The sequence below is a fragment of the Coregonus lavaretus genome (genome assembly GCF_964263955.1).
Source record: "Coregonus lavaretus genome assembly, chromosome: 33".
Taxonomy (NCBI): domain Eukaryota; kingdom Metazoa; phylum Chordata; class Actinopteri; order Salmoniformes; family Salmonidae; genus Coregonus; species Coregonus lavaretus.
Window position 1 is genome coordinate 29,320,541 of NC_140020.1, and position 18,511 is coordinate 29,339,051.

At 42.0% G+C, this 18,511-nt stretch overlaps 1 protein-coding gene across 1 annotated transcript in view; it reads right to left on the reverse strand.

The window, feature by feature from the left end:
* The window catches only part of LOC311108814 (uncharacterized protein), a 39,021-nt gene extending 23,703 nt beyond the window's left edge, over positions 1 to 15,318 (reverse strand). Inside the window, exons 1-6 of the mRNA XM_084151580.1 lie at positions 14,569 to 15,318; positions 7,458 to 7,615; positions 6,807 to 7,106; positions 6,253 to 6,336; positions 5,684 to 5,713; positions 5,311 to 5,597 (exon numbers count right to left, since the gene is read on the reverse strand). Coding sequence (XP_084007706.1) covers positions 5,311 to 5,597; positions 5,684 to 5,713; positions 6,253 to 6,336; positions 6,807 to 6,870 — 465 coding nt within the window. The 5' untranslated portion in view covers positions 6,871 to 7,106; positions 7,458 to 7,615; positions 14,569 to 15,318. The remainder of the gene's footprint in view (positions 1 to 5,310; positions 5,598 to 5,683; positions 5,714 to 6,252; positions 6,337 to 6,806; positions 7,107 to 7,457; positions 7,616 to 14,568) is intronic.
* Positions 15,319 to 18,511: the final 3,193 nt, after the last annotated feature.

Here is an 18,511-nt window from a genome sequence, read left to right on the forward strand (position 1 = left end):
CAAAAATCCAGAAAATCACATTGTATGATTTTTAAGTAATTAATTTGCATTTTATTGCATGACATAAGTATTTGATACATCCGAAAAGCAGAACTTAATATTTGGTACAGAAACCTTTGTTTGCAATTACAGAGATCATACGTTTCCTGTAGGTCTTTACCAGGTTTGCACACACTGCAGCAGGGATTTTGGCCCACTCCTCCATACAGACCTTCTCCAGATCCTTCAGGTTTCGGGGCTGTCGCTGGGCAATACGGACTTTCAGCTCCCTCCAAAGATTTTCTATTGGGTTCAGGTCTGGAGACTGGCTAGGCCACTCCAGGACCTTGAGATGCTTCTTACGGAGCCACTCCTTAGTTGCCCTGGCTGTGTGTTTCGGGTCGTTGTCATGCTGGAAAACCCAGCCACGACCCATCTTCAATGCTCTTACTGAGGGAAGGTTGTTGTTGGCCAAGATCTCGCGATACATGGCCCCATCCATCCGCCCCTCAATACGGTGCAGTCGTCCTGTCCCCTTTGCAGAAAAGCATCCCCAAAGAATGATGTTTCCACCTCCATGCTTCACGGTTGGGATGGTGTTCTTGGGGTTGTACTCATCCTTCTTCTTCCTCCAAACATGGCGAGTGGAGTTTAGACCAAAAAGCTATATTTTTGTCTCACCAGACCACATGACCTTCTCCCATTCCTCCTCTGGATCATCCAGATGGTCATTGGCAAACTTCAGACGGGCCTGGACATGCGCTGGCTTGAGCAGGGGGACCTTGCGTGCGCTGCAGGATTTTAATCCATGACGGCGTAGTGTGTTACTAATGGATTTCTTTGAGACTGTGGTCCCAGCTCTCTTCAGGTCATTGACCAGGTCCTGCCGTGTAGTTCTGGGCTGATCCCTCACCTTCCTCATGATCATTGATGCCCCACGAGGTGAGATCTTGCATGGAGCCCCAGACCGAGGGTGATTGACCGTCATCTTGAACTTCTTCCATTTTCTAATAATTGCGCCAACAGTTGTTGCCTTCTCACCAAGCTGCTTGCTTATTGTCCTGTAGCCCATCCCAGCATTGTGCAGGTCTACAATTTTATCCCTGATGTCCTTACACAGCTCTCTGGTCTTGGCCATTGTGGTGAGGTTGGAGTCTGTTTGATTGAGTGTGTGGACAGGTGTCTTTTATACAGGTAACGAGTTCAAACAGGTGCAGTTAATACAGGTAATGAGTGGAGAACAGGAGGGCTTCTTAAAGAAAAACTAACAGGTCTGTGAGAGTCGGAATTCTTACTGGTTGGTAGGTGGTCAAATACTTATGTCATGCAATAAAATGCAAATGAATTACTTAAAAATCATACAATGTGATTTTTTGGATTTTTGTTTTAGATTCCGTCTCTCACAGTTGAAGTGTACCTATGATAAAAATTACAGACCTCTACATGCTTTGTAAGTAGGAAAACCTGCAAATTCGGCAGTGTATCAAATACTTGTCCTCCCCACTGTATATATACAGTGAGGGAAAAAAGTATTTGATCCCCTGCTGATTTTGTACGTTTGCCCACTGACAAATAAATGATCTGTCTATAATTGTAATGGTAGGTTTATTTGAACAGTGAGAGACAGAATAACAACAACAAAAATCCAGAAAAACGCATGTCACAAATGTTATAAATTGATTTGCATTTTAATGAGGGAAATAAGTATTTGACCCCCTCTCAATCAGAAAGATTTCTGGCTCCCAGGTGTCTTTTATACAGTTAACGAGCTGAGATTAGGAGCACACTCTTAAAGGGAGTGCTCCTAATCTCAGTTTGTTACCTGTATAAAAGACACCTGTCCACAGAAGCAATCAATCAATCAGATTCCAAACTCTCCACCACGGCCAAGACCAAAGAGCTCTCCAAGAATGTCAGGGACAAGATTGTAGACCTACACAAGGCTGGAATGGGCTACAAGACCATCGCCAAGCAGCTTGGTGAGAAGGTGACAACAGTTGGTGCAATTATTCGCAAATGGAAGAAACACAAAATAACTGTCTATCTCCCTCGGCCTGGGGCTCCATGCAAGATCTCACCTCGTGGAGTTGCAATGATCATGAGAACGGTGAGGAATCATCCCAGAACTACACGGGAGGATCTTGTCGATGATCTCAAGGCAGCTGGGACCATAGTCACCAAGAAAACAATTGGTAACACACTACGCCGTGAAGGACTGAAATCCTGCAGCGCCCGCAAGGCCCCCCTGCTAAAGAAAGCACATATACAGTGGGGAAAAAAAGTATTTAGTCAGCCACCAATTGTGCAAGTTCTCCCACTTAAAAAGATGAGAGAGGCCTGTAATTTTCATCATAGGTACACGTTAACTATGACAGACAAATTGAGGAAAGAAAATCCAGAAAATCCCATTGTAGGATTTTTTATGAATTTATTTGCAAATTATGGTGGAAAATAAGTATTTGGTCACCTACAAACAAGCAAGATTTCTGGCTCTCACAGACCTGTAACTTCTTCTTTAAGAGGCTCCTCTGTCCTCCACTCGTTACCTGTATTAATGGCACCTGTTTGAACTTGTTATCAGTATAAAAGACACCTGTCCACAACCTAAAACAGTCACACTCCAAACTCCACAATGGCCAAGACCAAAGAGCTGTCAAAGGACACCAAAAACAAAATTGTAGACCTGCACCAGGCTGGGAAGACTGAATCTGCAATAGGTAAGCAGCTTGGTTTGAAGAAATCAACTGTGGGAGCAATTATTAGGAAATGGAAGACATACAAGACCACTGATAATCTCCCTCGATCTGGGGCTAAACGCAAGATCTCACCCCGTGGGGTCAAAATGATCACAAGAACGGTGAGCAAAAATCCCAGAACCACACGGGGGGACCTCGTGAATGACCTGCAGAGAGCTGGGACCAAAGTAACAAAGCCTACCATCAGTAACACACTATGCCGCCAGGGACTCAAATCCTGCAGTGCGAGACGTGTCCCCCTGCTTAAGCCAGTACATGTCCAGGCCCGTCTGAAGTGCATTTGGATGATCCAGAAGAGGATTGGGAGAATGTCATACGGTCAGATGAAACCAAAATATAACTTTTTGGTAAAAACTCAACTCGTCATGTTTGGAGGACAAAGAATGCTGAGTTGCATCCAAAGAACACCATACCTACTGTGAAGCATGGGGGTGGAAACATCATGCTTTGGGGCTGTTTTTCTGCAAAGGGACCAGGACGACTGATCCGTGTAAAGGAAAGAATGAATGGGGCCATGTATCGTGAGATTTTGAGTGAAAACCTCCTTCCATCAGCAAGGGCATTGAAGATGAAACGTGGCTGGGTCTTTCAGCATGACAATGATCCCAAACACACCGCCCGGGCAACGAAGGAGTGGCTTCGTAAGAAGCATTTCAAGGTCCTGGAGTGGCCTAGCCAGTCTCCAGATCTCAACCCCATAGAAAATCTTTGGAGGGAGTTGAAAGTCTGTGTTGCCCAGCGACAGCCCCAAAACATCACTGCTCTAGAGGAGATCTGCATGGAGGAATGGGCCAAAATACCAGCAACAGTGTGTGAAAACCTTGTGAAGACTTACAGAAAATGTTTGACCTGTGTCATTGCCAACAAAGGGTATATAACAAAAAGTGATGTTAACTGATGAAGATTATCTCACAGAACCAAACTTATTAAATCTTCTAAGCCTGTGTTTACCACAGACCATATTTTCTGCATTTATCCAAAAACCGTACAAAAACTCCATTCATTTTCCCATAGGCTTTGTCCAACAAACCATGGCGGAGTTAGTGCCTACAAAAAGACGCCATTACTATCGCTCTCTATAGAGGCACTTCCACCCTATTACACTTTGACAGCAGAGTACCACAGGCGGCCGGTGGATGGGCTCATAGTAATGACTGGAACAGAATAAATGGAATGATATCGAACACATCAAACACGTTTGTTTTTTTATACCATTCCATTAACTCCATTCCAGCCATTATTATGAGCTGTCCTCCCCTCAGCAGCCTCCTGTGCAGGGTACATATTTATCAGCTTATAGAAGTGACACATTTTACCATGTGTTACATTTGGGCTTGTGGTTTAAAGTTCTCAAAAAGGACAGGATTGAGAATGGTTATGTGTTTGCAAACTAAAGATCCCTTTCTATTTATCAATCTACTTCCACAGGGTAAAATATTTACTGAATAATAAAGCTTATGTGATGAAGCAATATAAACAGAGTTGTAGGTGTTTGGTTAACGGTTAATGGTTAATGGATAGTGATCTTCAGCAGCCTCTAGTGGCTGCTGTGTGATACAACCTTTACTTTCAAATAAATTAATCAAAATGATTTTGTTTAATCACTGTCTGTCTCATTGTCCAGGTACAAGCAATGTTGTTGAGTTGCCCATCAGTCACATCATGCTCTTTATGGCACTGACCATCATGGTTGCCATAGTCACCATTTACACAACCAGGAGGAACCATGTGTGTTGTTTTGTTCTCTGTATAGAAGAAGCATCTGGTATTGAGCTCCAGCCTGGTCCTGGAGGAATGACCCCAAGTTTCTTACTCTTCTCCCTGTGCTGGACTATAGACTTTCAAACTGTCTAAGGCTTTATTGATTGAGTAACAGAGGATATATTTTTTATTGATTTATTTATTACAGCTGATGTGAATCTATGATAGCACATAGTGTGCTTGAAGATGACTTCATAGTTCTATTCTCATCTTTTAGTATATTTTTCACACACTTTTTTATTGCATGCAGTAGGGATGCAGACATCAATTAAGCAAAGCATGGTTGATGTGTGAATGATATGTTTGGTGTTTATTATGTCCATTGTGATGTGCATGAAGTCAGCATATTCCTTGGTTTTGTTCATTCATATGTTTTTGGGCCTTAGCAGATTTTAAATTAGCACAATACTTTTTCTAAGTATTTTATTGAATCTGTTACTGTTTTAAAATATATTTTATAACTAATAAAAATACAATATTTCAAACTGTTAGTTACAGGTGTTTTTACTTTACACTTCCACAATGTATGGTAAACCATGCATAATTTACCTTAATTCATTTTTTACAACCTAGCCAGCAGCACAGATAGGCCCAGGCTAGACTACTTTTGTATCCTAGAAACATCAACAAATGACCGTCAGAGATGTTCCGTTATCTACTCTGACTTTCATTGAAAAACTATTCAAATGTAGGGCAATTTGATGAACTTAAAGGTTTAAGTTATTTCCATTGACATTGCAAAGGAATGTAGCCTACACCCCTTCTTCGAAATGACGCTACAGACTGGGCTACTTACTCACTTTATCACCGTTACCTGCAGCTGAGTTTCTCGCCGGGCGCGGTGGCGCGTGCCTGTAATCCAAGTCACTGGGAGGCTGAGGTTGGTGGATCGAATGAGCTGAGGAGCTCTGGGCTGCAGCGCGGTATGTCGAACGGGTGTCCGCACTAAGTTTGGTATCGATATGGTGTTCCTGGGGGAGCCCGGGACCACCAGGTTGTCTAAGGAGGGGTGTACCGGCCCAGATCGGAAACGAAGCAGGTCAAAGCCCCCGTGCCGTCCAGTAGTGGGATAGCGTCTGTGAGTACACGCTGCAGTGCAGCCTTGGCAAGACATCGATACCCAATCTTTTTTATTAGTAAAAAAAAGATCTACTTCACGGCAGCTGCATTTGCAATACAATACTCACGTGAGTTTCGTGAGTCTCTTCCCCCTACCTCTGCGGAAGAACAGGTCCCGCTCAGCCCAGTCAAAACTTGCGTCACATTGCGACTGCTTTAAACATATATCTTGCAACAGAAATGGTGAGAATTTGAATATCTGATTATTCTACTAACCTCTTTAATATATCAATATAAGATTATAGTCTTAATAGTGAATAGTCTATGGTTCAGGGTCTTGATCTAATGGTTGCATACTCAGTCTGTTGGTCTACCAGTGGGAAGGTTGACCTCAGTATAGGTAATGTCTGTTCTCTGGCCTCACACACACACACACACACACACACACACACACACACACACACATGATATTCACAATAACATTTCCTGTGTTGACTAGCATCTGATTTTCTGAAACAGAATCTGAGATAGAACGATCGTGAATCCTTAATAAAATACTAATTTCACACCAAAATAAAGGTTTTCTTTACTATACAACATTATAAATATCTACTAACTGTATGAAGGAAATTAGTTCAGTTCAGATAGAATAGAACCTGACTTCAGAGGGTAATTAAGAGAGTTGTAGATGACTTACGCGCCCTCCTCCTGAAGATGACAACCAGAGCTGCGGCCACACACAGCCTCACTGACACCCAAATCACCCCCGACTGGTTAAGACCTGATGACACAGAGCACACCTGTGTCACTTGAGATCAGCCTGGCTCACAACAAGGAGGTTGAGTGAAAGAGGGACTGACACACAAATGACACCGTACATAGATGAAGCACAATGAGGTACAGTAGTGAAAGTGTTGCCTTGATGAACAGGGTTTGAATTTTACTTAGTAGATTGTTTCTTACCGTCGTTTTCCTATTTTTCGTCATTACCATAATTATCAGGTTTAATATTACATTCTTGTTCATTTTTTCCAGAGTAGCATAACAAGAATACCACAGGAGGTTGGTGGCACCTTAATTGGGGAGGACGGGCTCGTGGTAATGGCTGGAGCGGAATAAGTGGAATGGTATCAAATACATCAAACACATGGTTTCCATGGTTTCCATGTGTTTGATGCCATTACATTCGCTCCGTTACAGCCATTATTATGAGTCGTCCTCCCTCAGCAGCCCCCTGTGAAGAATACGTACCTGAGAATGTAGAGGTGAAGTCAATGGAGTTCTTCACTTTTCCCTTGTCAGTCAGCTGACACATCCACTTCCTGTTGTTGTCCTCCCTCTGGAGTGTCACAGAGTGAGGTCACAGCGAAACCCTCTGACCTGGTATCTGGAGTCTCCCTGCAGCTCACTACCTGTCATCCTCCCAGCTAAGACTAACTGCATGGTCAATGAGTGAGATACTTGTTCCAAGTCCATCAAATGTGTGCTGAGAGCAACTTAAAGTTACTGATCTATTAGGCTTTAGATCTGTCTCTGGTGTGGATGAGGAGACTGGGAGAGACAGAAGAAAAATACAATATTGTGGTAGTTGTACATTTATTGTGTACTACTGTATTGTATATGTTGTATAACTAAGACAACTTTTCGCTCTTGACTTTACTGTAAACAGAAAAACTCACTGGTGAGAATAGACAAATAGGTATCATTATCTGTCTCAAATGGGGTTCTGTTGTTTACTCAACAGGTGTAGAGTCCAGCATCTTCAGCTGTGACACTTTGAAGATATAATAATAAATAATAATAATATGCCATTTAGCAGACGCTTTTATCGAAAGCGACTTACAGATATAGAGACTGAGCCTTCACACTCAGTCTCTCAGTTCTCTGTGAGTTATGTCTCACCTCCCCCTTAGAGAAAACTGCAATAGCATTCCCAATCCCAGCTCTGGAGTAAAGCCATGTAGTTGAGGAGCAGTCTTCTGGATCAGCCGTATTGTGACAAGGTAGATGGACATCAACCCCCACATTGACATATTGAGAGAGTTTGTTTCCACTCACATCTAGAAAGTAAGACAAAGTTAATCCATGTAACACAGCATAATAATTTCTCAAATAATTTCATAAAGATTGGATCCATTATAAGTGGTAAATATTCACTGAGTGTACAAAACATTAAGAACACTTTCCTACTATTGAGTTGCACCTAGGGCTGTGGAGGTCATGACATATTGTCAGCCGTTGATTGTCAAGCAAATACCTTCCGGTCTCACAGTAATTTACTGTTAATTAACATAAACACATTTAGCATCTCCTGGCTTCCATGCATAGCCTACAAGCCACTGATGCAGACCTTTGGAACATCTACATGTTAAAAAGTCTAATAAATCCATTGAATATAGCCTGCACCATCACAATAAATCCATCATTTATTTTAGACAGGTCTAAAGAAACACTATATGAAGAAAATGTAGTCTATTTCAGAAGAACAGAATAGCATACTCTGAGTGGTCCTTATTTTAGGCCCTGATTTGGCTATGCCATATGGCTGTGGGCTACACTAGTTATTTGCTTAGAATTCCATGGCATTATTTTATATTATTTTATAGTATGAAGAATACAATTGAACATAGCTGAATAAAATAGAAAGGATGTTTTCTCCAAACGATTTCTGAGGGAGTGCACACATGCAGCTATTCTGTGTTGAGCGGTTAACAAAGGAACAGGTCCTCCTATATGCTTAATTTAGAGTTATTTATGCAACTTTAGTTGTGATACACGTGGCTCTCTCAGATATGACAATTCTTATTAGCCAATGCCCGTCAGGTGATCGGGTTCTTCTCACAGGCATCTATCTAAGCGCTGAAGTAGGCTACAAGTGAAGAGAGACACATCAGGGACGCAACCGCGGCGTCCTTCTTATCGATTTCCGAGGGACATATTGAAGATGTTAGCAGAACTGTCCACATTTACTATTCTTCAGCCAGCAAGATGAGTAGGCCAAACAAACAGCAAAAGCACTAGCCTATGTCAATCTACAATCCCCCATAGTACAAACGTTGACCTATTCTATTGGTCAACTTGTCCTTCTGTGCGAGTAATAAATATTCCAAACATAGTCTGGGACAGTTGTGTGATAAGATAGATCCCAAATTATTACAACCGCTCGCATCAAAAAACGATTTAAAAGCAATGAGGCTGAAAACACCATTCTCAAAAGTGACCACAAATGCGATTATGCATGTAATGCTTTATTATAAAGGTGTATTTTTATGGTGGAAATTATCTTCCCCATACTTGAAACTCACGCGCTGCGTATGTATGCCAGTTAGGCTCTACACCGGTTGTAAAGTGGATTAATGTGCTTAATTTTAAGAAGTTATTTGGCCACTTTAGTTGTGATACAAACCTTATCAAAACATGAAGTGCATTCGGAAAGTATTCAGACCCCTTGACTTTTTCCACATTTTGTTACGTTACAGCCTTATTCTAAAATGGATTAAATAAATAAAAGTCCTAATGAATTTACACACAATACAGCATAATGACAAAGTGAAAACTGTTTTTTTGACATTTTTGCAAATGTAAAAAATATATACAGTGGGGAGAACAAGTATTTGATACACTGCCGAAATTGCAGGTTTTCCTACTTACAAAGCATGTAGAGGTCTGTGATTTTTATCATAGGTACACTTCAACTGTGAGAGACGGAATCTAAAACAAAAATCCAGAAAATCACATTGTATGATTTTTAAGTAATTAATTTGCATTTTATTGCATGACATAAGTATTTGATACATCCGAAAAGCAGAACTTAATATTTGGTACAGAAACCTTTGTTTGCAATTACAGAGATCATACGTTTCCTGTAGGTCTTTACCAGGTTTGCACACACTGCAGCAGGGATTTTGGCCCACTCCTCCATACAGACCTTCTCCAGATCCTTCAGGTTTCGGGGCTGTCGCTGGGCAATACGGACTTTCAGCTCCCTCCAAAGATTTTCTATTGGGTTCAGGTCTGGAGACTGGCTAGGCCACTCCAGGACCTTGAGATGCTTCTTACGGAGCCACTCCTTAGTTGCCCTGGCTGTGTGTTTCGGGTCGTTGTCATGCTGGAAAACCCAGCCACGACCCATCTTCAATGCTCTTACTGAGGGAAGGTTGTTGTTGGCCAAGATCTCGCGATACATGGCCCCATCCATCCGCCCCTCAATACGGTGCAGTCGTCCTGTCCCCTTTGCAGAAAAGCATCCCCAAAGAATGATGTTTCCACCTCCATGCTTCACGGTTGGGATGGTGTTCTTGGGGTTGTACTCATCCTTCTTCTTCCTCCAAACATGGCGAGTGGAGTTTAGACCAAAAAGCTATATTTTTGTCTCACCAGACCACATGACCTTCTCCCATTCCTCCTCTGGATCATCCAGATGGTCATTGGCAAACTTCAGACGGGCCTGGACATGCGCTGGCTTGAGCAGGGGGACCTTGCGTGCGCTGCAGGATTTTAATCCATGACGGCGTAGTGTGTTACTAATGGATTTCTTTGAGACTGTGGTCCCAGCTCTCTTCAGGTCATTGACCAGGTCCTGCCGTGTAGTTCTGGGCTGATCCCTCACCTTCCTCATGATCATTGATGCCCCACGAGGTGAGATCTTGCATGGAGCCCCAGACCGAGGGTGATTGACCGTCATCTTGAACTTCTTCCATTTTCTAATAATTGCGCCAACAGTTGTTGCCTTCTCACCAAGCTGCTTGCTTATTGTCCTGTAGCCCATCCCAGCCTTGTGCAGGTCTACAATTTTATCCCTGATGTCCTTACACAGCTCTCTGGTCTTGGCCATTGTGGTGAGGTTGGAGTCTGTTTGATTGAGTGTGTGGACAGGTGTCTTTTATACAGGTAACGAGTTCAAACAGGTGCAGTTAATACAGGTAATGAGTGGAGAACAGGAGGGCTTCTTAAAGAAAAACTAACAGGTCTGTGAGAGTCGGAATTCTTACTGGTTGGTAGGGGGTCAAATACTTATGTCATGCAATAAAATGCAAATGAATTACTTAAAAATCATACAATGTGATTTTTTGGATTTTTGTTTTAGATTCCGTCTCTCACAGTTGAAGTGTACCTATGATAAAAATTACAGACCTCTACATGCTTTGTAAGTAGGAAAACCTGCAAATTCGGCAGTGTATCAAATACTTGTCCTCCCCACTGTATATATACAGTGAGGGAAAAAAGTATTTGATCCCCTGCTGATTTTGTACGTTTGCCCACTGACAAATAAATGATCTGTCTATAATTGTAATGGTAGGTTTATTTGAACAGTGAGAGACAGAATAACAACAACAAAAATCCAGAAAAACGCATGTCACAAATGTTATAAATTGATTTGCATTTTAATGAGGGAAATAAGTATTTGACCCCCTCTCAATCAGAAAGATTTCTGGCTCCCAGGTGTCTTTTATACAGTTAACGAGCTGAGATTAGGAGCACACTCTTAAAGGGAGTGCTCCTAATCTCAGTTTGTTACCTGTATAAAAGACACCTGTCCACAGAAGCAATCAATCAATCAGATTCCAAACTCTCCACCACGGCCAAGACCAAAGAGCTCTCCAAGAATGTCAGGGACAAGATTGTAGACCTACACAAGGCTGGAATGGGCTACAAGACCATCGCCAAGCAGCTTGGTGAGAAGGTGACAACAGTTGGTGCAATTATTCGCAAATGGAAGAAACACAAAATAACTGTCTATCTCCCTCGGCCTGGGGCTCCATGCAAGATCTCACCTCGTGGAGTTGCAATGATCATGAGAACGGTGAGGAATCATCCCAGAACTACACGGGAGGATCTTGTCGATGATCTCAAGGCAGCTGGGACCATAGTCACCAAGAAAACAATTGGTAACACACTACGCCGTGAAGGACTGAAATCCTGCAGCGCCCGCAAGGCCCCCCTGCTAAAGAAAGCACATATACAGTGGGGAAAAAAAGTATTTAGTCAGCCACCAATTGTGCAAGTTCTCCCACTTAAAAAGATGAGAGAGGCCTGTAATTTTCATCATAGGTACACGTTAACTATGACAGACAAATTGAGGAAAGAAAATCCAGAAAATCCCATTGTAGGATTTTTTATGAATTTATTTGCAAATTATGGTGGAAAATAAGTATTTGGTCACCTACAAACAAGCAAGATTTCTGGCTCTCACAGACCTGTAACTTCTTCTTTAAGAGGCTCCTCTGTCCTCCACTCGTTACCTGTATTAATGGCACCTGTTTGAACTTGTTATCAGTATAAAAGACACCTGTCCACAACCTAAAACAGTCACACTCCAAACTCCACAATGGCCAAGACCAAAGAGCTGTCAAAGGACACCAAAAACAAAATTGTAGACCTGCACCAGGCTGGGAAGACTGAATCTGCAATAGGTAAGCAGCTTGGTTTGAAGAAATCAACTGTGGGAGCAATTATTAGGAAATGGAAGACATACAAGACCACTGATAATCTCCCTCGATCTGGGGCTAAACGCAAGATCTCACCCCGTGGGGTCAAAATGATCACAAGAACGGTGAGCAAAAATCCCAGAACCACACGGGGGGACCTCGTGAATGACCTGCAGAGAGCTGGGACCAAAGTAACAAAGCCTACCATCAGTAACACACTATGCCGCCAGGGACTCAAATCCTGCAGTGCGAGACGTGTCCCCCTGCTTAAGCCAGTACATGTCCAGGCCCGTCTGAAGTGCATTTGGATGATCCAGAAGAGGATTGGGAGAATGTCATACGGTCAGATGAAACCAAAATATAACTTTTTGGTAAAAACTCAACTCGTCATGTTTGGAGGACAAAGAATGCTGAGTTGCATCCAAAGAACACCATACCTACTGTGAAGCATGGGGGTGGAAACATCATGCTTTGGGGCTGTTTTTCTGCAAAGGGACCAGGACGACTGATCCGTGTAAAGGAAAGAATGAATGGGGCCATGTATCGTGAGATTTTGAGTGAAAACCTCCTTCCATCAGCAAGGGCATTGAAGATGAAACGTGGCTGGGTCTTTCAGCATGACAATGATCCCAAACACACCGCCCGGGCAATGAAGGAGTGGCTTCGTAAGAAGCATTTCAAGGTCCTGGAGTGGCCTAGCCAGTCTCCAGATCTCAACCCCATAGAAAATCTTTGGAGGGAGTTGAAAGTCTGTGTTGCCCAGCGACAGCCCCAAAACATCACTGCTCTAGAGGAGATCTGCATGGAGGAATGGGCCAAAATACCAGCAACAGTGTGTGAAAACCTTGTGAAGACTTACAGAAAATGTTTGACCTGTGTCATTGCCAACAAAGGGTATATAACAAAAAGTGATGTTAACTGATGAAGATTATCTCACAGAACCAAACTTATTAAATCTTCTAAGCCTGTGTTTACCACAGACCATATTTTCTGCATTTATCCAAAAACCGTACAAAAACTCCATTCATTTTCCCATAGGCTTTGTCCAACAAACCATGGCGGAGTTAGTGCCTACAAAAAGACGCCATTACTATCGCTCTCTATAGAGGCACTTCCACCCTATTACACTTTGACAGCAGAGTACCACAGGCGGCCGGTGGATGGGCTCATAGTAATGACTGGAACAGAATAAATGGAATGATATCGAACACATCAAACACGTTTGTTTTTTTATACCATTCCATTAACTCCATTCCAGCCATTATTATGAGCTGTCCTCCCCTCAGCAGCCTCCTGTGCAGGGTACATATTTATCAGCTTATAGAAGTGACACATTTTACCATGTGTTACATTTGGGCTTGTGGTTTAAAGTTCTCAAAAAGGACAGGATTGAGAATGGTTATGTGTTTGCAAACTAAAGATCCCTTTCTATTTATCAATCTACTTCCACAGGGTAAAATATTTACTGAATAATAAAGCTTATGTGATGAAGCAATATAAACAGAGTTGTAGGTGTTTGGTTAACGGTTAATGGTTAATGGATAGTGATCTTCAGCAGCCTCTAGTGGCTGCTGTGTGATACAACCTTTACTTTCAAATAAATTAATCAAAATGATTTTGTTTAATCACTGTCTGTCTCATTGTCCAGGTACAAGCAATGTTGTTGAGTTGCCCATCAGTCACATCATGCTCTTTATGGCACTGACCATCATGGTTGCCATAGTCACCATTTACACAACCAGGAGGAACCATGTGTGTTGTTTTGTTCTCTGTATAGAAGAAGCATCTGGTATTGAGCTCCAGCCTGGTCCTGGAGGAATGACCCCAAGTTTCTTACTCTTCTCCCTGTGCTGGACTATAGACTTTCAAACTGTCTAAGGCTTTATTGATTGAGTAACAGAGGATATATTTTTTATTGATTTATTTATTACAGCTGATGTGAATCTATGATAGCACATAGTGTGCTTGAAGATGACTTCATAGTTCTATTCTCATCTTTTAGTATATTTTTCACACACTTTTTTATTGCATGCAGTAGGGATGCAGACATCAATTAAGCAAAGCATGGTTGATGTGTGAATGATATGTTTGGTGTTTATTATGTCCATTGTGATGTGCATGAAGTCAGCATATTCCTTGGTTTTGTTCATTCATATGTTTTTGGGCCTTAGCAGATTTTAAATTAGCACAATACTTTTTCTAAGTATTTTATTGAATCTGTTACTGTTTTAAAATATATTTTATAACTAATAAAAATACAATATTTCAAACTGTTAGTTACAGGTGTTTTTACTTTACACTTCCACAATGTATGGTAAACCATGCATAATTTACCTTAATTCATTTTTTACAACCTAGCCAGCAGCACAGATAGGCCCAGGCTAGACTACTTTTGTATCCTAGAAACATCAACAAATGACCGTCAGAGATGTTCCGTTATCTACTCTGACTTTCATTGAAAAACTATTCAAATGTAGGGCAATTTGATGCACTTAAAGGTTTAAGTTATTTCCATTGACATTGCAAAGGAATGTAGCCTACACCCCTTCTTCGAAATGACGCTACAGACTGGGCTACTTACTCACTTTATCACCGTTACCTGCAGCTGAGTTTCTCGCCGGGCGCGGTGGCGAGTGCCTGTAATCCAAGTCACTGGGAGGCTGAGGTTGGTGGATCGAATGAGCTGAGGAGCTCTGGGCTGCAGCGCGGTATGTCGAACGGGTGTCAGCACTAAGTTTGGTATCGATATGGTGTTCCTGGGGGAGCCCGGGACCACCAGGTCGTCTAAGGAGGGGTGTACCGGCCCAGATCGGAAACGAAGCAGGTCAAAGCCCCCGTGCCGTCCAGTAGTGGGATAGCGCCTGTGAGTACACGCTGCAGTGCAGCCTTGGCAAGACATCGATACCCAATCTTTTTTATTTGTAAAAAAAATATCTACTTCACGGTCGGCAGCTGCATTTGCAATACAAAAACCTTGGCCGCCCACAAAAAGAGTAAGCAGACGAACATATTTAGAATATACTTTTCTTCTGAAAATGTATAATTATACTGACTCCTTCTGAGAAAGGGAGTCAATAACACATTCAAATCTCAATGCAGTATCCATAGTTACTATTTTGCTGGGATGCTTATTTACAACCTGGTCTCAGAGCATTCTGTATTATTCTGTACTTAAACACTCAGTACATTCAGTATCAGGGCCAGCGCCAGAACGAATCAGTTGGACAGGCATTTTATTTCTATAGGCGGGCCGTTTTTTTCACGGGACCTCCCACATTATTTTTATGGGTGTTATAATAAAGACCATAGGCAGCTCGTGAGTTTCGTGAGTTTCTTCCCCCTACCTCTGCGGAAGCATAGTTCCCGCTCAGCCCAGTAAAAACAGTTCACTGCTCTGGCACCCCAATGGTGGAACAAGCTCCCTCATGACGCCAGGACAGCGGAGTCACTCACCACCTTCCGGAGACACTTGAAACCCCACCTCTTTAAGGAATACCTGGGATAGGATAAAGTAATCCTTCTACCCACCTTCTACCCAATTGCTGGTTTCCCAAATAGGCATAGGCCTATGCACTTGTGATTTGAAACGATCCACAGCTATTAAAAAATATATAAGCTAATGAACCTCTGTGTCTAAGTCAAGCTCTCTGGTAAAGTATTTTGAATGATTTTATTTAGACAGGAGTAATTATATAATTTTAGGAAAAGCTAGCATTCGGGGGAGTTAGCATTCGAACAGAGCACAGTGCACCCGCCAACTTTCCTTTCTAATTTGCAAGTGGCTGAAACCAGAGGTCTGTATATAATGACGAGATGTCTCTGCCCTAACAATTCGAGTCGTTGTCCTAAAGGCGGGAATGCAGGCGACAAGCTTAGGTCTGCATATTATGCCCATAGAAATGCATTGGATTTATTCAGGACAGATTTTGGAGAGAGTGAGCCCTCTCACTTCACCCGTTCCTCTCTGCTGAAACTAGTGAGCGAAACAGCGACAGTTTGTAGACCATGTACAGTATCTGATGCTGTCTGGTCAGAAAAAGTATGAAATGCCATACTCCTTTTGTCCAGATAGCATCAGATACATGGTCTACAGATACGGAGACAGAGGGGCGCCCTTTCACTCGCTCGGATGCTTTATCTGAGATTGATGTGTCTTTCTGTCGACGCGCGTCTCGGTCAAATAAATTATACATTTTATTTGGACGGGCAAGGAGGTACAGTAGGGCGGGCCAGCCCCCCTGGGGCCCGCCCCCCTAGGGCCCACCCATAATGTTGGCCCTGTTTAGTATGATATGTTACATTTCATATGGTATGTATTAATTTGTGTATGTCCATCACCCATTTCGTATTATACACTGCTCAAAAAAATAAAGGGAACACTTAAACAACACATCCTAGATCTGAATTAATGAAATAATCTTATTAAATACTTTTTTCTTTACATAGTTGAATGTGCTGACAACAAAATCACACAAAAATTATTAATGGAAATCAAATTTATCAACCCATGGAGGTCTGGATTTGGAGTCACCCTCAAAATTTAAGTGTAAAACCACACTACAGGCTGATCCAACTTTGATGTAATGTCCTTAAAACAAGTCAAAATGAGGCTCAGTAGTGTGTGTGGCCTCCACGTGGAATTTATTTCCTTCTTAATGCGTTTGAGCCAATCAGTTGTGGGGGGGGGGGGGGGGTATATAGAAGATAGCCCTATTTGGTAAAAGACCAAGTCCATATTATGGCAACAACAGCTCAAATAAGCAAAGAGGCTTTACTTTAAGACATGAAGGTCAGTCAATACGGAACATTTCAATAACTTGTAATGTTTCTTCAAGCGCAGTCGCAAAAACCATCAAGCGCTATTATGAAACTGGCTCTCAAGAGGACCGCCACAGGAATGGAAGACCCAGAGTGACCTGGCCTCCACAATCCCCCGAGTGCTCAGCATATGTGGGAACTCCTTCAAGACTGTTGGAAAAGCATTCCAGGTGTAGCTGGTTGAGAGAATGTCAAGAGTGTGCAAAGCTGTCATCAAGGTAAAGGGTGGCTATTTGAAGAATCTCAAATATAAAATATATATTTTTTTGTTTTACACTTTTTTGGTTACTACATAACTCCATATATGTTATTTCATAGTTTTGATGTCTTCACTATTATTCTACAAAGTAGAAAATAGTAAAAGTGAAGAAAAACCCTTGAATGAGTAAGTGTTCTAAAACTTTTGACCGGTAGTGTAGGTAAAAACATTTTAATTGAACCAGACATATTAGAGTCTTCTGATGACAGTGATAGGGAAGAAACAGCGATCAACACTGTTGTTGTCACAAAAGTTTTAAAATCAGTGGAATGCCCGGTGGAAGCAGAGTATGACTGCAAATGCGGTGGGAGTCGAAAAGAGAACACAGAAAGCTGTTGTATAAAACACCTTTCCACGGATTACATCTTCAAACTAAGGGCAACCATGGCATCCGTGACAGAGAGGGAGAAGCGTCCATTTATGTATACAAGTAAGAGTCTAGCTACATTTTCAGATATTATAAGTTTCTAATTTTGTCAGAAAGTTGTTTTCATTGCAAGTTAAAGCTTACTGTTAGCTAGCTAGCTAACGTTAGCTGGCTGGCTCGCTATCTAACATTACGTGTATGAGCTGTGTACTAATATTATTAGTATCTCAGAAAACCATTTGCATTGCTAGTTATAGCCTAATGTTAGCTAGCTAGCTAACATTAAACCTGAACATTGAACCTGACACCTGACAATAGCAATATAAGATCATTATTTTTTATATAGATTATACTTTACAGATTTCACAGGTATGCTTTTCACATAAATTGAATAATTTTATCCACAGAATGTCACAACAAAAATGTACTTATCAAAATGTATATTATATTTATCAGATACAAAAGGGACCCAAGCAGCCTTAAAACTGCTATTTCAACCATTGTCCTCTCAATCTGACTCACCTCTGTCAGAATGTCTCAGTACAGCAAGTTTCTCACCATACAGTATTGAGTATAGTTTAGCAGACAAATATCCATAGCGACTTACAGTCAGAGGGGCAGTACATTCAACTAAGGTAGATAAAACAACCAAATTCCACAGTCATTGCAAGTAAAAACATTCCTAATTAAAGCAGCTATCAGCTCAATCAGTGCTAGTAAGCAAAGACAAGTGCTCCCGAGTGGCGCAGTGGTCTAAGGCACTGCATCGCAGTGCTAGCTGTGCCACTAGAGATCCTGGTTCGTATCCAGGCTCTGCTGTAGCTGGCCGCAACCAGGAGACCAATGGGGCGGCGCACAATTGGTCCAGGGTAGGGGAGGGAATGGCCGGCGGGGAGGGAATGGCCGGCAGGGAGGTAGCTCAGTTGGTAGAGCATGGTGTTTGCAACACCAGGGTTGTGGGTTCAATTCCCACGGGGGGCCAGTATGAAAATAAAAAAAGAATAATGTATGCACTAACTGGAAGTCGCTCTGGATAAGAGTGTCTGCTAAATGACGTAAATGTAAATGCTTAGTGCATGTATTA